Source organism: Nicotiana tomentosiformis, chromosome 12 (assembly GCF_000390325.3).
Source record: "Nicotiana tomentosiformis chromosome 12, ASM39032v3, whole genome shotgun sequence".
Lineage (NCBI taxonomy): Eukaryota > Viridiplantae > Streptophyta > Magnoliopsida > Solanales > Solanaceae > Nicotiana > Nicotiana tomentosiformis.
Window position 1 is genome coordinate 79,152,952 of NC_090823.1, and position 23,612 is coordinate 79,176,563.

At 35.7% G+C, this 23,612-nt stretch overlaps 2 protein-coding genes across 2 annotated transcripts; one reads left to right on the forward strand and one right to left on the reverse strand.

Annotated features, from left to right (window-relative positions):
* Positions 1-11,946: 11,946 nt before the first annotated feature.
* Positions 11,947-16,332, reverse strand: LOC104117272 (probable protein phosphatase 2C 5). The gene is made up of 8 exons (XM_009628305.4): positions 16,193-16,332; positions 15,734-15,987; positions 15,445-15,616; positions 15,129-15,346; positions 14,914-15,021; positions 14,703-14,828; positions 14,393-14,616; positions 11,947-12,457 (listed from the first exon to the last, which is right to left on the reverse strand). Exons 2-8 carry the CDS (start codon positions 15,947-15,949, stop codon positions 12,238-12,240), a joined length of 1,284 nt encoding a protein of 427 aa, XP_009626600.1. The 5' UTR covers positions 15,950-15,987; positions 16,193-16,332; the 3' UTR covers positions 11,947-12,237.
* A 4,649-nt stretch (positions 16,333-20,981) lies between these two features.
* On the forward strand, positions 20,982-21,743 carry LOC104117273 (uncharacterized). The gene has a single exon (XM_009628306.1). It carries the CDS (start codon positions 20,982-20,984, stop codon positions 21,741-21,743), a length of 762 nt encoding a protein of 253 aa, XP_009626601.1.
* The last annotated feature ends 1,869 nt before the right edge of the window (positions 21,744-23,612 follow it).

Below are 23,612 nucleotides of genomic sequence, written 5' to 3' on the forward strand. Positions count from 1 at the left end.
ATGTGCGGTAGTGGGTACTTGTTATTGACCGTGACTTTGTTCAACTGTCTATAATCAATACACATCCGCATGGAGACATCTTTATTCTTCACGAACAAAACTGGAGCACCCCAAGGTGAGGCACTCGGTCGAATAAAACCCTAATCAAGCAACTCCCAAAGTTGCTCCTTCAACTCCTTCAACTCTATAAGTTCCATATGGTATGGTGGAATAGAAATGGACTGAGTGCCCGGCACCAGGTCAATACCAAAGTCAATGTCCCTATCGGGTGACATGCCAGGTAGGTCTTCTGGAAATACATCTGGGAAATCTCTCACTACTGAAACTGACTCAACGGTAGGAGTATCAGCACAGACATCTCTCACAAAGGCTAAGTATGCACCACACATCTTCTTAACCATTCATTGTACCTTTAGAAAGGACACCACCCTGCTAGGAATATAATCCAATGTAACCCTCCACTCCAACAGCGGCAACCCTGGCATAGCCAATGTCACGGTCTTGGCGTGACAGTCCAAAATAGCATGATAGAGCGACAACCAGTCCATGCCGAAGATTACATCAAAGTCTACCATATTGAGTAGTAATAGATCAACTCTAGTCTCATAACCACAAATAGTGACTAAACATGACCTATAAACACGGTTTACCACAATAGAATCTCCCACAGCCGTAGACACATATATAGGAGCACTCAAAGAATCACGTGATATATCCAAATACAGAGCATAGTAAGATGAAACATATGAGAAAGTGGAGCCTAGATCAAATAAAACTGAGGCATACCTTTAACGGGCTGGAACGATACCTGTGATGACTGCGTCTGATGCAACCACTTCCATCCTACCCAAAAAAGCACAGAATCTGGCCTGGCCTCCCCCTCTAGGGCGACCTCCACCCGGTTGAACTCCACCCCTAGCTGGCGGTGCAGGTAGAGTGGCAACTGGAGCAGCAACCATGGCCTGCGGACCTTGTGGAATACATGGAGCCTGTGTAGTCTATGGGGGTGCACCCCTCCTAAGTCTGGGATAGTCCCTCACCATATTTCTGGTTTCACCACACTCGAAATAAACTCTCGGTGGTCGTGGATACTGAAACTAACTCTAACCTGATCTGCTAGACTAACCGTTGAAGGCACCCCGTGCAGGAGGTACACTAGAAAGTGGCAGTGAAAAATGGGAACCTGAGACCTCGGGGTAGCCGGGGCACTGCTAGTAGCTGGAAGTGGTGAATGAATTGGACGACTCACATACCCTGTACCATGACGGGCTAAAACTGCAGCGTGGCCACCACTAAATCCTCCAGGACCTCGAAGCCTCTTAGCCTCCCTATCTTGGCCTCGCATATTCTCCAACCTGTGACTGATCTCTACATGCTAAAATAGAGTATCCATCTCCAACTCCCGATCCATGCTGAATCTAATACCAGGACGGGGCCCCTCGATAAATCTGCGGGACCGCTCTCTGACCGTAAAAACCAAAGCATGCGCATGTTGGGATAGCTCACTGAATCGGAAGGCATACTCTGTCACTAACATAGTCCCCTGATGCAACTGCTCAAACTTTGTGCGCCATGCATCCCGAAGTGTCTGGGGAAAAACTCTCTCAAAAACATCTCTGAAAATGGAATCCAAGTGAGTGAAGCTGCATCGGCTGGGCTACTCTCCTCGTAATCCTGCCACCACCTATAGGCTGCTTCAGACAGCTGAAATGTAGTAAAGGCAACTTCGCTCGTCTCCACAAAATCCATGGTGAGGAGAATACGGTGGCACTTGTCCAAATAATCATGCGCATCCTCAGTAATTATGCCACTGTAAGTAGGAGGGTGATACTTCATGAACCCCTCAAGTCTCAGTTGCTCCTCCTCAGATGCCTCTGCCCTGACCTCGAGATTAACCAGAATAACAGGTTGTGTTGGCATAACTCTCGGGATGTGATCAACATGGGCCCGCTGCTTTAGGGTACGAGCCACGGGAGTCTGAGCTCCTCCCCCCAGCCTAAGATGTAGCTGGTGCAAGGGGAATCAATCTCGCTTGAGCTAGAGTGCCGAACATGCTCAAAACCTGTGTTAGGGTCTCCTGAAGTGCAGGGGTGACAATAGGTGCCTTGGGTGCCCCCCCCCCTCCCAACCAGAGCTACAGGTGGCTCCTCAGTCGCTGCTCGGGCAAGTGCTCTGGCTACAGCACGTGCCCCTCCTCAGCCTCTTCCCCGGCCCCTCGTGGATCTAGTAGGGGGGCGGGTTTCTTATCCTCCAACCCATCAGTGCGAGTAGTCACCATCTGTGAGATAATAGAAAGGTAAAAACTCAGATTTCGAAATCAACAAATTCGCACGATAAGGACTCAAAGAAGTAAAATTTTCCTAACAGATCCGTAGCCTCTCGAAGATAAGTATATATATGTATCTGTATCGATCCTCAAGACTCTACTAAACTTCCTTATGACTCGTAGTACCTATGAACCTAGAGCTCTTATACCAACTTGTCATGACTCCAAAATCCCATCTAAGGTTGTCTTGATGGAACCTAGTCTCTAAGACTAGGCAAGACTAGCATTCATGAACAGCTTAACAGAAATAACAAACTAAGATAATAAAATAAATCGATAAAGCTCATAATAATTCCAAAGCAGAAATATCAGTAACAAGATCCCCAAACCGGTGGAACTGAATCATAAGCTCTACAGAATGTACTAAGATCTCTAATACAACTCTCTGATAATAAAATAAATAGTAGTAAAGAAAATAACAAAAGGTGACTCTGAAGCCTGCGAAGGCCGAGCAGGTGTACCTTGAAGTCTCCGGAGATAACAATACGATCATTGGCGTCCGGCACGAGCAGATGTACCTGAATCTGCACAAAAATATGCAGAAGCATAGCATGAGTACACCACAACGGTACCTAGTAAGTATCAAGCCTAACCTCAGTAGAGCAGTGACGAGGCCAGGTAAAGACACCTACTAGGATAATAAAATCTGAACAAAGTTTGGTATAGTCTATTAATTGAAAAGCGAGGAAATATTAACAATAAAACAGTACAATAATGTAAGCTAACAACGGAAATTAAGACAGTAAAAGCAACAAGACGTGAACAGATAATGAGAGCAACAAGGAATCAAATACGGACAAATACGGGTAATATAATAAAGAAAACAACAATAATTGTTCACGACTTCAACTTCAATAGCCCAAAAATAATGGTATTTCCACTAAATGACAATTTCTAATTTAAATGTACAACATAATCTTAACAATAAAAGAGATGGTATGAAATAGTATCTACTAAATTCATGATAATAACTCAACACGAAAAGAAATCGTGTAATAACAACTCCAAATAATAATAACTCAAAAATAAAAGAGGTAACATGACAATAAGAGAGGTAGCAATGGCAATTAAGGCATATAAGAGCATGTTTAACAATAAAAGACAGAACATATGATAACAACATCAAGTAACACATGTAAGAGCAATTTAACAATGAAAGATATAACATGACATGACAATTTCCAATTAAATGCATGAAAGAACCTAAGAGTCTAAACCGGTCAAAATACCACATATAAGCCCGTGTACACTCGTCACCTCGTATACACGTCTTTCACATAATTCGAATAACACAAATCAAATCAAGGCCTAAGGGGTAGTTCCCCCACACAAAGTTAGGCAAGATACTTACTTCAAACAAGCTAAATCAATCCCTTAATAAGCCTTTCCCGCAAAAATCCAGCTTCGCACGGCTCGAATCTAGCCAAAATAACTTAATAACATAAATACAAGCGATAGAAAGCAATTCTAAATAATAAAGTTTTAATCTTTAAGGAAAATCGAAAAGTCAACTCAAAATGTCAACCCCGGCCCCGCACCTCGTAACCCAACCAAACTCACAAAATTCAAACACCCATTCTGAAACGAGTCCAACCATACTAAAATTATTCCAATTCTGACCTCAAATCGACCTTCAAACCCTCAATTTATGATTTAGGAAAGGTTTTACAAAAATCCCCAATTTCTCCAACTTAAATCACTAATTAAATAATTAAAATAAAGATGGAATCATGAATAATGAATAAATCCAAGTCAAAAATACTTACCCCGATCAAAACCTTGAAGATCCCCTCCAAAATCGCCCAAAACCGAGCTCTCAAACACAAAAAGTGGGAAATAAAATAAAACCCTCGATCTTCTCTATTTCAACCCAGGCATTTCGCACCTACGAGCTCACTGTTGCATCTACGACTTCGCATCTGTGGAAAATGTATCACAGATGCGGCTCCCACTTAAGCCCAGAACTTCCGCTTCTGCGAACCCATATGTGCTTTTGCGCGTCCGCTTCTGCGAAAAATGACCGCACCTGTGGTCCCAAACCAACAAACAAAAATCCGCTTCTGCGGTTGCGCATCTGCGCTCACTTGTCCGCACCTGTGGACCCAGCTCCCTAAGCCCATTCTCGCATTTGCGGCCATGAAGCCGCTTCTGCAGCGTCGCACCTGCGGCCATAATAGCGCAGGTGCGAAAACACCAGACTCCAGCATTCTTCAGCAATACCTTCTAAGTGCCAATAGATCTGAACTCAACATGATACACATTCGGGGGGGTCGGGACCCTGTCCGAACATACCATCAAGTCCCAAAATACAACACGAACCTACTTGAGGCCTTAGAAAAATATCAAAACTACAAATCGCACCCCAATTCAAGCCTAGTAAACTAATGAACATTTAACTTCTAAAACTAATACCGAATCATATCAAACCAACTCCGAATTAACTCAAATTTTGCATGCAAGTCCCAGATGGCTGTATCAACTCCCGGAATCACAATATGAATGTGATATCAATAAAGTCAACTCTTGGTCAAACCTATCAACCTTCTAAACCTTCAATTTTCCAACTTTCGTCAAAAAGCACCAAATCCACCTACGGACCTCCAAATCAATATCCGGACATACGTCTAAGTCCAAAATCACTATACGAATCTATTGGAACCATCAAAACTCAATTCAGGAGTCGTCTACATAAAATTTAAACTCCGATCAACTCTTCCAACTTAAACTTTCTACTTTGGGACTAAGTGTCCCAATTCACTCCGAAACTCACTTGAGACCAAACCTACTGCCCCGATAAGGAACATAACCATAATTAAATATAGAGGGGGTAATAAATAGGAAAACGAGTTAAAATATTCAAAATGACCGGCCGGATCGTTACAGAAATACATTTAAAAAGTACTTCGCATGTTTAACATGGATAAAGCTAAGGTTGTTAGTACATTTTTAACTATGCACTTCAAATTGAGCATGAAGCGGTCTTTTCCAGTAATGATGAGAAGGAAGACATGAAAAAATTTCTTTATGCTTAAACCGTTGGAAGTTTGATGTGTGCAATGATTTATAAAAGACTAGATATTTCTCGCATTATTGGTATTATTAGTCGTTTTCTTTCTAATCCAAGAAGGATCATTAGATTGGTGTGAAATGAATAATGAGATATTTTTTTGGCACTTCTAGTTTGAATTTGTGTTTTGGGACAAGGAAGTTTATTCTTTGTGGTTACATTGATTCATATATAGTAGGTGATGTTGATACTCGTAAGTCTACTTTGAGCTACTTAGTTACTTTTACAAGGGATTTGTACCATGAAAATCTAGGTTGTAAAATGATGTTGCTCTATCTACTATAGAAGTTGAGTGTACTGCCTTGTAAAGTGTTGCTCCGGATAAAAATAATTCTGGGGAAAACTAACTTTGCTCAAGAGAGTATGTACTTTATTGCAATAGTCAAAGTACTATTCATCTTGGCAAAATTTATATTCTATGGTAGGTCTAAATATATTGATGTGAAATATCATTGGATTCGTGATGTGTTGGATTCTAAGTTGCTTGAACTTGAGAAGATTCACACGGATGAAAATGGTTCCGATACGTTCACCAAATCTTTGTCAAGAGGGAAGTTTGAAGAATATTTCTTAATTACCGGAATGGCGGTCTCCTCCACATAGTTGGGAGGGAGAGAATTATTAGCTTTTGGGTTATTTTCTCTTCCTATGTGTATAAATAAGTACCTTTTGGAGCAGTCCATTTTTTTAGCCCACACGTTAAATAGATCTTTTTGGTTTGATTTGGGGGGTTAGAGTGGTTAAGAGAGAGCAGCCATTTTCAATACAATAGAAAGAGAGAGTGTGTAGATTTTTCTGCTGAAAAATCAGCTTGATCAGCCATCTTCAAATTATGATTCTCATAACATTTCTAGTTGGATTGAGCTAAAATTTGAATTGAATGTTCTCAATATTTTGATCTTCGATCAAAAATTGACTAAACATGATTTAAAGTCCTGTAGCATCATATTTTGAAGTCATGAATCGTAGCTTGCATTTTTTGTGATTTTATTCCAATTTTCTTTTTTGGTTGTTATTGTTGTTCTGTGTTTAGCATTGATATTGTAGTTTTTGTAAGTCTTCATTTATTTAGTGGAGCTTTGGTCCCGTAATTTTTTCTCTTCATATTGAAGAGATTTTTTCACGTTAGATTTGTGTCTCTTGCAATTGATTATTTTTGCCTTGCTAAATTTTTTGGTTGTGTGCTATAGCTGCTGCTCGAATACATTTGTGCTTGTGTTAGAGGTATTTTCTTGGTTCAAGTAGATTGAAAAAGTTTAGACATAGGTATTCTTTTGCTGCTACCTTATCGTGCAGTTGTTAGTACTTATTATTTTCCAACGCTAGGTCACCTAATCCGTCCATTGTTAGTGTAAGTGATAAGTCATTGACTCAACCATATAATTCCCAACCTCCCTGCCCATAAGCTAAATGAGCCATAGTCAAGAGTGGAGAAGATCAACAATTACCTCAAAGTGTTGTAATTTCAAAAGCCCTAGGTATTGAGTCTTGATTTGCGGTCAATTGAAAATCTAGATTAACCTAGTCAGGTATTAAAAATGGGCATTATCATGTTATCATAACTTAGTCTAAAATCTCATCTTGATGGTTGAAGAAGGCTGGAGGCTGAAAATATCTCTTTTGACCGTGTTGAAGTATGTAGGCAGGGTTGGATCTATTAAAGCCCAAGGGGTGGCACACCACCCTCAAGCTTTGGCCGAGATTGTATGTATAGTATATTGTGTAAATGTAAGAAATGATATAAATATGTAGACTACCACCTTGAGTAAAAAATCATGTCACAGTGCCCGTGGCAAATGGCTAGATTTTCCTCCTTGGTGGTGACTGGTGAGGGATAGAACCCATTTGACAACACTTTTCAAAAAAAATTGGCTGCTGCATTAGATAAAATATATTTATTTTTTTTACCTTTCTTTTCTAATTGTGCTTTCCCTCCTTTATCCATCTCTTTCTTCCTCCTCTAAATATCTGAAAAAAAATATCGTGGTCTCCATTCAACAACAAAAATAAGAGAAAAGAACAACATTAATTCTCTTCAAGTTTTTGGAAACCTTTTTTTTCCATTTCATCTTCTAATTTCTCCAATTATTTTCTCCTATTCTATTCTCTGACTCAGATTTTGTTTTACATTTTGGATGGATTAACTAACTAGCATTTTCTTTAACAGGTTGTTTAGGATTAATATTGTTACTTTATTTAATCTTTTATTTTTCCTTCAAACTTTTTTCTTTCTCTTTCCTAATTTTTATACCAACTAACTTTGCACGCCTACTCTTCATTCAGGGTGATTCGAACCAGGGGAGGATCTTCCACCTTGTTGGTCATAGCACCAGTACTTACCTAGAAAGAAAGGGTAAATATAGAAAAGAGAAAACATCACGGAGGATTAGGATTAATCTGAATACCACTCTCTTAAAATGGACAAGTTCTTTGGAGGGTACCATGTTAGATTCTAAACTTCTTTTTTATATATGTATGAAAATATAAAGGGCATGATTTCTCCTGGCTCTTTACTTCTTGAACTCAAAGAGTAGTGCCCGATCTCTTCCGGCTAGCTATTGTTGAAAATTTAAAAAGTTCTACATATAGATCGATCATTAATGAATGCATTTATAGAGTACTCTGTAGAAAGAAAAAATTGATATTAATAGTAATATTGTTGGAAGTATCTTAATTTGCACCAAGTTGTCATTATTTTAATATTCTTTCGTTCGATCTATTTTTATATAAATTGAAGAAGTAAATAATTCAAATTGAAGTCCAAAGTTGATCAAATCGAACAAATATTTACATTTGGACCTCGTAAATCGCAATACTACTACATTCAAAAAGGTATGGCACCAACCTTATAAATTCCTAAAGTTTGCCTATTTATAGAAGTCTGACTCTTTCACATTGTGTTGCGGTTGTAGCTCCTTGGGATGCTACTACAGACCTTGTTTTGGGATCGATCACGTTATGTTGCAACTGAGTCATGCATAGCTAAGGGTGGAAAAATGGACAGGTCGGATCGAATATGGATGGGTCAAAAATGGGTAATAAAAAAATGGTAAATTATCCTACCCGACCCATATTTAATACGGATAAAAAATGGATTAATCGGCGGATAATATAGATATTCATATTATCCCTGGCTTCTTAAATATGATTACTTTTGGGAGAATTCATAGTCTCCCAAACATGAAAAACCCCCATTTGAGTCTTTACAAATATAAAAGTTAAACACATTAGTTATCCATTGATTATCTATTTTCTAATTCATTGGTTATCCATTTTCTAAGTGAATAATATAATTTTTATTCATATTTGACCCATTTTTAAAAAAAATCATTATTCAATCTATTTTTATGGATAACTATTCCTTTCAATCCATTTTGCCATAGACAAAACGTGGGTCAGGGCTGGGATTCCAATCTTAATTATGCTGTGGTAGCATCATTTGGAGTTGAGATCGTAGCTCATCTTGGTTCGCAAAATCTATTTGTTTGGACATAGGGATGACAAATAGGCGGGTCGGGTCGAATATGAATGGGTCAAAAAAAATAATATAAAAATGGATAAATTATCCGATCGGACCCATATTTAATACGGATAAAAATTGATTAATGGATGGATAATATGAATATCCATATTTATCCATAACTTCTTGAATATGATCACTTTTAGGAAAATTCCTAGTCTCATAAACTTGAAGAACCCCAAATTTGAGACCTTACAAATGTAAAAGTTAACCATTAGTTATCAATTGATTATCCATTTTCTAAGTGGATAATATGGTTCTTATCCATATTTGATCCGTTTTTTAAATGTTCATTATTCATCCTATTTTTTAATAGATAATATGGATAGATAACTATTTTCTTTTAACCATTTTGTCACCACTATTTGGACATGGTAGGTTAGGTTGCAATCGTATTAACTTAAAGGAAATTGGTCAAACTATTTGAAATGAAACAACTTTCTCTTTCTTTAAATTTTTGGTCTAATATTACTCAAGCCGTTAGATAAAGTCTCATTTTTGCCGTTAACTCCGTAATGGAGCTCCAACCTGAAGGTATTTTAAACCTTAGTCAAAAATTGGGAAATAAAATTAGACTTTTTCTCGAAACAATTGCACACGTGAAATTCACCTATTTCACGTTAAAGCTCCACTAATGACAAGGCACTTATGAAATGATTCGCTAACTACAAGGATAATAGACCAAAAGTTAACACAGCAAAATTATACAAATTCAAATAGTGCAAGTACGAATTTGGACCTTAGTTCTCTTTTTTCTCCTTTTCGATCTTTCAAAAAAAAAAAAAAAAAAATTTCGTTCTTATACAATATTTGAAACTTATTTATCAAAATTATTTTAATTTTGTATATTACCCGCCCTAAACAAGGATTACTTACAAATTATATACATTCCACCTTAAAAGGCTCTCAATCCATTATTAGTGCCTTAAATTAGGGGATTTAGTTACACAATTTTCCTTTTTTTTCTCTCCTCCCCTTAATTTTCTTATTCTCTGCTACCTCTCTCTACCCAAAATTCCCGTAATTGAGAGCCAAAATTTGTGGGCAGTGAAGTCACGCTTCATATGTAGATAATTCATAACTTTAAATGCAATATCCTTTCTTGCCAAGTACGCATCTGATTGCTGCGTTGTTTCCATAGTTGCATATCAACTATTCCTTTTAATTGCAGAATTATTTTGCATTCCTTAGGTGCCATGGTTTTCCTTAAAGACTATAAATTGTTTCTTTCATTGCAGAATCCTTGCTTTTCTTAACTGACTTATCTTTTTCATTTTCACCTAGTTCATCCCAGAATTTCGGAACAGATTTGTGTTATCCTCCATGTCCTTTTTCAAAGCTTCTGTAACAGTGGTGAATATCGCAAACAGGACATATATATCAATGATCTCGAGATTAGTTGGAGTTGAAGCGTAAGTAGAAGAGAGAGATGATAAATTTGTATGATACAACAACATACAAATTAAAAAATAAATTTCGTAAAAATTTAATACATCTACAACATCATATAAACTAAAAATAAATTTTATACAACTACAACTTATTTATAACTTATCTACAGCTTCCATACATACTAAAAATAAATTCCATACAACTAACTATACAGTATACACTTATTTACAACTAATCTGCAACTTATCTACAACTTTTATACATTATTTCCACCCAGTTAAGTACAACTATAATATCATACAACTTAAATATAATTTTTATACAAATTTTATACAATATATTTTTTGTATATTTTGTATCTGGTTTATATATATTTTGTATGTGGTGTGTATTTCTTCCTCTCTAAAATTCCAATCAAAACTTTCTCTCTTGATACAATTTTGATACATATCAACAATTTTATATAAAAAAAGATAGTATTAATAACTTAAATATAAATTTTATACAACGATTCATACATTATACAACTATTTTTCAACTTTCATACAACACACACACACACACACACACACACACACACACACACACACACACACACACACATATATATACACACACACACAACAGAATACAATTTACATACAATTATACTACAACTTTACTACAATTTCGTAGGTATATTGTATGTCATGTGTTCTTCTTCGAGTTTCAATCTGAAATTCAGTCAAAATCAAGTCTAATCTTCACCAAACACCCTCAAAATTGAGATATAAACTCCAAATAATATTCTCAATTGTTTGCAACAATACCAATCCAAACAAATAATGATTTTTGAAAACTGAAATTCGATTTCAAAGTTTCAAAGTTTTTTAATGGTTGTCAATGGTAGAGGGCCAAACAATTTCAAAATTTATTGATTGACAATTTTAATTTGAACACCAATTGTGAAACATGAAAGGAAATTGCTAAGTTAAAACGATTAAAATTCATTGATAAATTTCATTAAAACTATATACAACAAGAAAGTATAAAAAAATAAAGAACACCAAATAAAGAAAAATTGGGGAAAAACAGAGGAGAGTAGAGAGACGAAGAGTGTGAGTGAGAGAGAGAGAGAGAGAGAGAGAGAGAGAGACGGAGAAAGAGAGTGGACAAGTATAAAGGGATAAAGAAATAAGTGATATTACTTATTCAATTCCTAATATTAAGGGATACTCATTTAAAACTTATTTGTATATAATTGGTAAATTGTATATGACCATGTAATTAAATTGAAACTTGAGTATGGAGGGTAATAAGCTTTCAAATAGTGTACAGGAAGGTAAAAATTTCAAAAAAAAAAAATAGTGATGAAAAATATATTAGTAAATAAGGAAATAGAATAATCGGAAGATATTAGTGCCAAATGCAGAGGAAAACAGAGTTTTAAAAATAAAAAAAAAAGGAATTACAGGAGTAAATTGCTAAGGAACTAAACTGACAACAAATATGGAGAGAGACATCCCTCAACTTCAGTGGATTGAATCAAGTAATTGGAAAATCTAATCGAAGATCATAAGCATGTCCCATAAAACAAAACATCAAAGCGGCAATATAATCAATTTGGCAATTTACAGAACAGATCGACCTTTACACTGGATATTCGGAAACTTGTCAACCACAATATGAGATACATTAGTAAACAATATTTTTACAATTATCATTCTTTACTGAGACATTCAAGTAAAGCTGTTTGTAATCAAACTATCACAATCATATGATTCAGCCTGTCCATTCTTGGTTAGTAATACTACTTACCGAGCAAAAAAGGGGAATCAATCCAAACATCTACACCTTTTTTCACTAGATTTCACACATGCATCTACAGCAACAAGAGAACCAAGCATGTTTACACGCCAGGCAAAAAATATGAGAATATACTAATTTACGAGGTCAAGCAGTTAGTGCAGCTCTACTAGGCCTTTTGCCTTCCATTGCATCTTTCTTCCTACGGCAGTTTGCGCACAGGAATGGACCTTCCCATGGCTTTGACGCAGGTGAGAAGAAAGGGCCGGAGTTAACAGATAAACCTTCACTTGCTGGCTGATCAACTTGGCAAATAGCACATCTGAAGAGCCCAGAGCTGGAGTTCAAAGGAAAATCTTTACCAAGCCTGCAGGTTCACAAGAGAAGATAAGAAACCCGACCATAATGCGTGACATATGCGCGGACAAATTTTCCTATGTGTTTTGAGTCTTGAGATGAAAATGCAAACTCAATCTCCTTTTTTCTCTCCAGGAAAAATAAACCATGGACCAGTAGGGCAAGTCAATGCACTGTCCTTATTTTTACATCTCAACTCTTCAAGATTCTTTGGCTCTCTCAAGTGCTTATATAACAAGCCATGTTCTTCAATTTTAGTGTTCTCTGAACTCTACGCTCTGTAAATCATTTTTCCCTTTTAGTTTCTTTACTAATTCATAAATTCCAAATTTTCACTGCAACAATGTCCGAAAACCAAACAGCTGAACAGTTGAGTAAATCATTCTTAGCCACCAAAATGTTGTTGCTTCTTTTTAAAAAATCCCATATATCTACAAAGAGAAATGAATATAAAAAGCTTAAGCACTGGTGATGATAAAGATAAACTGTGTAACATGTACGAGGTTTTTGGAAGAATATCTACGAGCTATCTCAGCAAGATCGAGACAGATTATGACGACACAAAACAGTAGATGTAATCATTACTTGGATTTAGATCCAAGCATGTGTATCTTTAGCAAGCACTGTGGTAACATGAATGTCTTAACCCTGCCCCAACACCAAAGTACAATAGTCTGATAGTGAAAGGGTAAGTTGCTTGGTGACACGGGTGCGGGTGTCCGACACGGTTACGGATCTAGAGGTCGGATCCTTCGAGATGTAAATTCTAGGATTCGGGGATATAGATCCTAGTACGGATAAGAGTGTGGGGATCCGGCTAAATATAATTTAAATATATAAAAATATTTCTAAATAATGAGAAATTTTGTTGAATACTTACGTATAGCTTGTAAAGTGTGGAATTCTTTTTTATTCTCAAGTTGTAGATAAGTAAAGGATTGATTTCCCAGATAAGGTATGCTGGTAAATTTTACCATAGTTTTGGTTTTGATTTCGGGAATCAAATTGTATCTTGTCTCAAATATTTCCATCCGTCGTGGTCAAAGTACCCAAAATTGTTTGACCAAATCCGGTACGGAATCCCATACCCACACCCATACAAGTGTCGGGTCGACGTAGGTGCGGCACCTAAACCGCCGTGTCGGAACAACTTAGGTGATAGGTATACCTGTATCAGTAGTTTTTTTATCTTCATCCAATCTCGAATGGAAACAACTCCCGACTTATACTCTTTTCAACCAGTGATAAATAAGAAATATCCTTCTCCAGTGTTAAGAGCTAAATTTATTGAACAAATTAACATTAGCTGGGACGATAAACTTCATTCACTTGTTTTCTTTATTTTTCTCCTTTGACATCCAATTGATCTAAATTCATCTTCAAGCATGTTTGGAAGACTGTTCAACTATTACTTCATTATTTCTTCAGCTATTACCATATCTTTTAAGTAAGTGAAATTGACTATTATCCTTTGTTATCGAACAGAGAAAGTAGAGAAAAGAGGGTAAAGTTCCACTGCTGATATAGGTAAAATCATGGAATAATTTCTTTTAGCCATACAACAAATACATTCACATCCATAATAATTTAAAAACAAGGATTACAAGAAGACGTGGTAGCTTCAGTAGAAGTTAAAGATCAAGATAATGTATAAGGAATAAATTTTTAATAATTAGCGAAGATGTCTCCTCTAGCTAGGACATCAATTGGCAATCAAAGAAGCTACAGACAGTGCTATTTTTTCATAAAGAAATAAATACATGGAGCACTTGTTAATATCATTCACGGAGTGCATGTTTTCAGCTGTGTTCCATTTCCAGAATAAAATGTAATCATCAATCACCCAAGTGTCTGCCACATTCAATGAAGCACTAAAGCAATTGTAGGAAACTTCTCATGTTGCCAAACATGCAGAACGACGCTAAAACTAACAAATACACCTTACCTCTCAGCAAGCATTGCAGAGCCCTCTTCAAACAATTCCTCCACAATACCAACGGTAGAAAGCTTTTTTGATCTTGAATTTTGTGATCTCCTCCCAAAGATAAATGAACTGAGCAAGTTTTGCCTTTTCCTAGGTGTTGGAGGCAAGACAGGATGGTCATAAGGAATAATATCAACAACCAAGCAGGTTGTATCATCTTTCAGACCTCGTGACCTTAGAGCCTCCTGTATTATATAGACCACTCCAGATTTAGAGACAACCTCATAAAAATAAAAAGATTTAAATGAATATTACTCAAAATCATCCACACCTTCACAACCATCTTCGCAGCGAGATCTGCTGGCAAACCTCTGCAAGATTGTGCTGCTAAATCAGATGATAAAGCATCCCATATACCATCAGAGGCGATAATAAGCCTTCCCCCAGCATTTGAAAGCTAACAAAAGATGAGAAATCAAATTATATTTTAAAAGGGATGGTAGTATAATTAGAAGGCAAAATGGTTTATTAAGGTTATTCACCTTCACTTGCTTAACATGAGGTATTGGAACAATAAACTCCCCAACATCTGTATCACCAATTGACCTTGATAGGCACAATCCACCAGGCCAGCAACGCAGAGGCCCAACCTATATACCAATCAAATTTCACAGAGAGAACATCAATATGTATTCCCCTTGAGCCAATCTCATAAAATTAACAAGCAAAGGTCAGAAAATTCTTCACATGTTGATACCTCATTACCACCAAAAATATTGAGCCTTCCTACTTCACCACCACTTGCGGTTACACGCTGGCGTTCCTCTTCGTTTTCTTCCAATCGATGGTCAACGGTCAACAAAGAGACCACACCTTCTTGGGTGTCTAATATGCACCGAGAATCTCCAACAGATGCGACAGTAATAGTCCACCCATCGATCACAACAAAGGTAACAGTAGTTCCAGATGTCTCACCTGTCAACAACATCAAACTTGGTTATAAGAAGAGTAATTTAGAGAACAAAGGGACTACTAGAAGTGGAACATATTGAAGAGAAATCTGGGGGAAATGCCTTTTTGCTGAAACTCTATGTCAGTTTTCACAAAACCAGCGACTAGTGCGCGAGGAAGGGCTTGGAGCCACTCTTCTCTGTCAAGTCCTTGAGGAATAGCACTCAATACATTGTTCAACAAATTCTCTTTCGTAAATATAGCAGCTGATATACCATTATGCCCATCAAGAATCTACCAAAGAAAAGCCCAAAACTCAGAAATCCATACAAACAACTAGCAACTTTTGTCTTCATCATACTTCACAAACAAATGACAGATTTGGAGAATGATTAAGTAATTTCAGTTTACCGCGAAAACAGAAAAGGATGTGGATGTATTCCCCGTAATCCTCTGGCAATCAGGCTTGACCAAGAAATAATCTTCCCCTTTCTTGGCCAAACCAGCCTGCCCGTACTTCACCGTAGGCTTCTCCACATTGTCACTCCGCAGTTCACGACTGATAAGAGTCCCTAGCGGTACTGGAGCTGCTTTTTGCTTCATCCTCGTAACTTCCGTCCCACTCATTCGCTCACTCCCTGTTGCCACATTTTAGTTTCCGATCCCTATTTCACAATTTGGAAAACCAACAACTCATTTCCACACTAAACTATTCATTCAAATAAATCAAAGAACTAAATCTCAGTGGATCATAGTAACAAGGTCATTCTAACACTTACATTACCTCATAATCTGTTTAAAAACACTATATTCAAACACATAATGGAAATAACATAAAAATAAAATAATAGAGTGACTTCGAAGTCTCACAGTGAACATATTGAAAGGCATCAATCGGAGCAAAGGAAGACTATGAATTGTAGAGGAGTTGAAGCATAAAAGCAAATGTGATTATGTTCAGTTATGAGCTGGATCAGAATGTTGAGAAAGCAATCCTAGAGAGAAGAGAGAGAAGGAGTGGGAAATAGCTATTTATGTGATTTGATTGCGACTTAAGGAGAGAAAAATCGATCTCGAGAGAGAGAGAGAGAGAGAAGCGGGTTTCTGAAAGCGACATATATGTCTCGATTTCTCTGGTAAAAAACTAAAAATGTGACAAAATCCACTCAAACAGCCCCAGGATTTCCTGAAGTGTTCTTCGTACGGTCAATGCAGTGAACTATGATTTCAAAATGTTTCTCCAAAAAATTTTAATCTGTGATCTCTCACCCCTGGGGCAGAGCTAGAGTTCTAAATATGAATTTGATAAACCCCAGTAATTTTGTCCAAAATCCTATTTTTATTAAAAAATCTACTTATAGATACAGAGATATCTAGAGAGATAGATAGATAATTTATTTTTTAAAATTAAAAACCTATAAATTTAAATTTCCGAATCCACCCCACCCCCCAACCCCCCGTACTCTACTCCCCTCACATATGTGTTAGGACCCTTTCCCCTATGTTTAGTTGGCATAGATTAGGTGAATCAATCATATAGGTAATCTATCTTAGGCAATGCAAAAGGCCAACTATTGGCAAAGATTAATGAAATTGAATAATAAGATAATTTAAGAGAATATAATACTACAAAGCAATCAGACATCCGACCGACCAAAGCATTTTTTGATCCAATTTACAGATTAATTAAAAGATAAAAGAGTTCTTGTACCGAAGCTAAAAATAAACTATGTAACTCATTAGAATAGTACTTAAACTTAAGGCATGTTTGGCCAAATTTTTTTTTTGGCCAAAAGTATTTTTTTTTGGGTCAAAAGTGTATTTTTTTCTTCTTCTAATGTTAAGGTGTTTGCCAAACTTTCAGAAGGAGAAAAAGTGTTTTTAAGTAGAAGCAGAAGTAGTTTTCGAGCAACAGTAAAACATAATTTTATTAAATTAATTAATCAATCACAAATTACTTCTTCCTAAAAATTATTTTGTTAAAATCACTTTTAAAATTAAGTTGAATTTAGAAGTTTAGCCAAACAAGATTAATCAAAAAATCAAGAGTACATGATGGACGGACCATGTGGTATGTGTTATTTAGTGAAGTAACTTGCACTGATCCCACAAAGATCATAACGTCATCCATTTGATATTAGACTACTCAAACATGCTTCCAAATATCTTTCACTATTTTGTTGCCTAAGACTAATGTTAATTATTGGAAGGTGTAAAGTCGTGTATTACTTATTTTGCAGTCCATTTTACAGGTTGCAAAAGCTCATTTCTCATTAATTTATCGTTTAATATCTTTTAATTAAATGCGATCCCTTTTATATTTCTTTTTATTTTAACTTTTTTGCGCGTTTGCCACCATATACTAATTAGTGGAATAATTGCGAAATTCAACAGAGAAGTGGGGGCACTACGATTCTTGAAGTTATTCTTGCAACATTGCAGGTGACATGTTCTTATTGTACCAACGGTTATATATCAACAACAACAAATTCACTATGATCCCGCAAGTGGGGAATGAAGAGAGTAGTATATATACAAATATTATCTCTACCTTATTGTAAGTTGTAACGATCCGATAGGTCGTTTTGAATTCTAATTTTTCGCTCCGTTAATTGAGAGCTTGAATAGCTTAATTTGATGAGTTATAATTTGTGTGCATGGTTCATTTCGATTTCCGGATGTGTTTTAACAAAAAGAACTTGATTTTTTAACTTTAAAATTGTTGGAGTTGACCATAATCAACATTCTTGGTAAACGATATCGGGTCGGTATTTTGACGATTTCGGTAAGTTCGTATGATAATTTTGGACTTGTAAGCATGTTTGGCTTGGGTTCGCGGTGACTCAAAGCTGTTTCAGCGCTACTAGTTGAAAGTAGAAAAAAATTGAGTTTATGAACATTGAAATTCTTGAGTTTTAATGCTTGATTTTTTATTATAGATGTTATTTTGACGTTTTGAAATTTCGAGCGAGTTTGTGCGAAGTTATTTTATTTGTATGGATGTTTGAAACGGGGCCCGAGGGACTCGGGTAAGTTTCAGATTAGTTTTGGACTGCTTTGGCAACTCTAGGAATTGCTAGTGCTACCGTCATCAGATCTGCTCGCAAATGCGAGGTTCGCATTTGGGTTGTGGTGGCCAGCTTCATAAATTGTGAAGGTGGGATCGCATTTGCGACCTTTTGTGGCTTAGTGCCTCTTTGAAGTTGCGACATCTACAGCTGGGATAAAAATAAGAGATTTCAGGATTAGCTCAGTTTATTCCATTTTTGAGACCTAGACTTCACCTAGAGGCAATTTTGGAAACAGTTTTCTTTTCAATTTCAAAGGTTAGTAACTTTAACTTATTTTTATTAATTTTCATCACTTTCCATAGATTTTTATTCCTAAATCTTGATTTTCATATAGTAGAAATATGATTTTTGGATAGACCCTTAGGATTTGATATTTTAGAGATTTAGACCTTGACTTAAGGTCAGATCTCGAAACGAAATACATATTTGGATTGGAGGATGAATGAATAATCAAAATTTGATCTTGATTTTGGATTTCGACCAAGTGAACCAGGTGGACTTTTTGTTGACTTTTTAAAAAATATTAAAGATCGAACCTTTTTGTTACGAGGGTAGTTTTTAAAGCTTGTTTTAACTCATTTGAGTATTCATTGACTAGATTCTAGTAATTTGGAGACTTGTTCTAAAAGAAAAACGGTATTGGATTGCTGATTTATTCCGTAAAAAGGTAGTGTCGTGATTAATCTCAATTTGAGAAAATTAAGATGAGACTGGTCGATTTGCTACGTGTTCTATGTGTTGGGGACGTCGTATATGCAAAGTGACGAGTGTATATGTGTTGTCATGAGTTAAAGCATAGGGGTAGAACTAGTTTATTTCATGCTTTTACTTATTTCATGCATTTGCTCATTACATGTCTTTACTTGTCCCATGCCTTTACTTGATATATACCTTTACTTGTACATGCCTATACTTATTTCATACCATAGTTGTTTTATGTCTTATTTACTTATGCTATGTTGGTTTGTGTGACCACTTGATCGTTTGCATGTTAATAACCTTGTTTGGGTTCTTATTGAGTTATACGAGTGAGATTAGCTCTTGGATATGGGATTGTCATTACTCCTTGTTCGTGTTCATCTTTTCCTTAGTAAATTGTGTTTATCTATTTTCCTCGTATAAACCTCGCCATGTTTGGTTGTGTTGTTGGATGTTTCTATGCGAATTGGTATGTCGGATACGGTTGCCACCACAACATTATTATGATAAGGACCGGATTGCTTGCCGCAACAATAGTATGGCCTTGAGATCGGGTTGTCACCGTAATAATATTTTGCGAGTTGGATCGGGTTGTGCGTCACAACCTAATATGAATTCTGGTGTTACTTTGTGATATATTCTCCCTTTGTAGGTTTGACTATGAAGTTCACGGATATCGTTTCTTCCCCATTGATTTGAGTTGAAAAGGTTTTGATTATGTTACTCAAGAAATTTAGTTATTACTTCTGTTATTGAATCCTTTTTTACTATTTACTGCCTTTATTCCTGTTATTATATGTTATCTCTATTGCTATTTCTGTTTCTTATTAACTGTACATATTTATATGGTAAGTGTCTTGTTATAGCCTCCTCACTACCTCGTCGGGGTTAGGCTCGATACTTACTTAGTACATTGGATTGGTTGTACTCATACTACACTTCTCCATTTCTTGTGTAGATTCGGACATTGAAACTAGTGGAGTCCCGAGAGGTGCTTATCTATTATCAGATAGGCGACTCAAGATAGAGTTGCACACCCTCGTCCGCAGGCCCTAGAGTCACCTTTTCATTATTTTCATTATTGTTTATTGTATCAGAAAGTATTGTATTCCTTGCAGACATTGTATGTAGTATTCTTAGTAGCTCATGTACTCTGTCACACCAAATCTTAGGAGGTTTATCGGACAACATTTGATTTTAGACTTATCTTGTATTCTGAGCTTTTACTCTTACTCTATATTAATATATTGTTAATTGTTAGTCTTGCTTCTTTATTTGTTGTTAAGTGTTGGCTTACCTAGCCAGTAGTGTTAGACGCTATCACGACCCATTTGGTCGAATTTTTGGATCGTGATAAGTTGGTGATATTTACAGGCTATTTATGTTTAGTCAAATATCTTTGTTCCCCTTGTATATATCTGTAGGTTGCATGCTTCAAAATTGTGAATAGCCATAGTTATTATCAAACATATATTGTTTCCTTTTCCAACTCAGTTATACTTTCAAAAGTGCTTGTATGGAATCAAGCTATACCTACTGGAATAGTTACTTAAAATGTGTATTCTCTCGCCTTTGTTAGATCGGGTTTAACTCATTAAAAAGAGATTCAAATACCCCCTCTGATAATTATCTGTATATTTAAGTGCATATTTTTGTTAGTTCAGCACCATGTCTTGGAAAATTGGCTGCTAGTTGCTCCCATTGTTTTTCTCTTAAATTCGTTAGCAGTAAGAATTAGGGGGCATGCATGATCTAGATCTTATTTAACATTTAATGATATTGGCTGATGTTTGACCAAGTTTAATCAAAATGCATGTTCCCTTCATACTTGTTGCTTGTAAACTCCATGTTTGTGATTCTACAGTAGGCTACTTCATTTGTAAGAATCGATGACCGAAGACTATAAAGCGTTGCAAACTATTGAAAGAAGAGAAATTCGATATCAAACTCTGAACCATATCAATGACATTTTACCTTCCATGGATCATGATGTAAATGAGTATGAACTTATCCCAAAAATTATCAGGCCATCTACGGCAGCAAAAGAGGCAAAAGAGATCCATTTTGAAAGATCTATTATTATTAGCGAAGATGATATACTGTTACACACGAAATTAAACAAAAATCAACTGATTGCATATAATGTGATTACTGAAAGTATATTTTCGAATAAATCGGGTGAATTATTCATAGATGGTCTAGGAGGAACACGAAAAACTTTTTTGTACCGTGCTTTATTAGCAATTGTACGATCTATAGGATATATAGCTTTAGAAACAGCTACTTCTGGTGTTGCTGCTTCTATTCTCCCGGGAGGACGTACTACACATTCGCGTTTCAAAATTCCTATTGTCATCGATGAAAATGCCAATTGTAACATTAGCAAAGAAAGCTCATTTGCAGGTTTAATTCGAGACGCAAAATTGATTGTGTGGAATGAAGTATCTATGGCCAAAAAAGGAATGTTGGAAGTTTTTAATCTACTGTTAAAAGATTTTATGGATACAAATGTGTTATTTGGCGAAAAAGTTGTAGTTTTAGGAGGTGATTTCAGACAAACTCTTCCCGTTGTACACTACGAAAAGAAGAAGAAGATTTCATTAGTGAAAGTTTATTATATTTTGGTATTTGGAATAAACTTGAAAACTTAAAGTTATCTAAGAATATGAGAGCAAAAACAGATCGTGCATTTGTGATTATTTGTTAAGAAAATGGACAAGAACAAGTCAATTCAGCAAACAAGATTGAAATTCTAGATTCTTTGATTATTCCTTACACAACCAAAAAAGAATCTCTAGATAAACTATTCACAACGACATATTCAAATTTGGATTCGTCATACTCTAATGCATCTTGTACAGATTCATGTGTGATCTTGACAACAAAAAATGATTCGTCGATGAAATTAATGACATGCTTATTGATCGATTCACTAGAAAATCAAAAATATTTATTGGCACCGATGAGGCTATTGAATTTAATAACCAAACACAATTTGAAGACCTACTGCACACTTTAAATCCTTCTGGTTTGCCCCCTTATGAATTATGTTTATAAATTATGTTTGAAAGAGAATTATCCAATTATATTATTGTGAAATTTAAATTCATGTGAAGGTTTATGTAATATCATGTGATTAACCTACTGTAATTTTAAAAGCCACATTATTTAGCGCTAAGATTACGACATGTGATTTCAAAAATATGCACGTATTTATCCCAAGAATTCCGCTATTATCATTACGGGATGAAAAAATGCATGTTCAATTTAAAAGAACACAATTTTCCGTTAGACTATGCTTTTCTATGATAATAATAAAGCACAAGGTCAGACTTTAGATTTCGTTGGAATTTATTTGCGGGAACCTATATTCCCACATGGTCAACTTTACGTTGCCTTATCGAGAGCAAAGAGTTCAAATTGTGTGAAATTATTGATCCGACCGTCTACTTCAGCTAGCCATGATGATTTTTTACCTCTAACATAGTATATGGTAAAATCATTCAAAAGACAATCCTTTGAGTTACGGGTTGTGATATTTTTTCTCTGTATTCTCTTGTACCCTCTTTCTCATTTTTTCTTTGATTTTGACATGCCTCGTTTTATTTAATCTCAATTTTATTTTTGTTTGTTTAAAATCATCGTTTTAGGAAAGATATGTATTTTCAGTACATTGAGAACATTTGAGGTTGTGAAGGCTTATCAGACCTAACCATAATATTTTTCGTATTAATGTTTTCATATCTACCTACACTTGCCCATGCATAATGTTCTCTTATTTATGTGTAGCATTTATTTTCTGGATCTTCAAAATGTTGTCCTGATATAGGAATACTTTGTTTTGTATTTTGAGTTGATAAACATGTTTACTTTGTGCCAACTTATATACAATAAAAATGTCATCCATCAGACACATTGTTTTAGGCTATGCAAATTTTAATGATTAGGCCAATGGATGATTACGCGAAGAGTTTTTTCCCTTTTGCTATGGCTGTAGAAATGGGAGTAATAAAGAATCAATAGAACCTCTTTATGGAAAAAAGGGACAGACACTTTCAGTATCAAACGAAAATCAGTTTCTTGCAACATATTTGAGATGCCGCTAGAGCTACAAATTTATTGAGGTTTTGTGTTTCTTACTTTACTTAGGGGGCTACTGGTGTGGAACAATGGATATATATAATAGATGTATGTTTTAGATATAAAAATTGCTATCCATCCCCTTAGTATAACTAATTGAAAGGGGAAAGGTGACTGAATTCTTTTTTTTTTCTTGTGAATTTTGCATTTTATTCTTCTTTTCTGACTATTAATTAAGATGCTTCATTAGCAGTAAGAAGATTATAATGATTAGTTATTTCAACTACTAATTGCTTTAATTGCCCAAATTAAAAAGTTCAGATAAAATTTGATTACGTCCTAAAGCGATTGTGACGTTTCTAATTGCTCTCTTTGTTTTATTATTGCTCATAACATAGATTAACTCTGACCATATTATTTCCCTATTTTCTTGTTGTAGA

Bases quoted from the DNA above. Each gene is read 5' to 3' on its own strand.
- LOC104117272 (XM_009628305.4), bottom strand. From the start codon at position 15,949: ATGAGTGGGACGGAAGTTACGAGGATGAAGCAAAAAGCAGCTCCAGTA. The intron at 14,829-14,913 runs GTGAATAACCTT...ATCTTTTGTTAG, and splicing joins CTCATGTTAAGCAAGTGAAG to CTTTCAAATGCTGGGGGAAG. The intron at 12,458-14,392 runs GTAAGGTGTATT...GTGAACCTGCAG, and splicing joins TCTGCAATGCTTGCTGAGAG to GCTTGGTAAAGATTTTCCTT.
- LOC104117273 (XM_009628306.1), top strand. From the start codon at position 20,982: ATGACCGAAGACTATAAAGCGTTGCAAACTATTGAAAGAAGAGAAATT.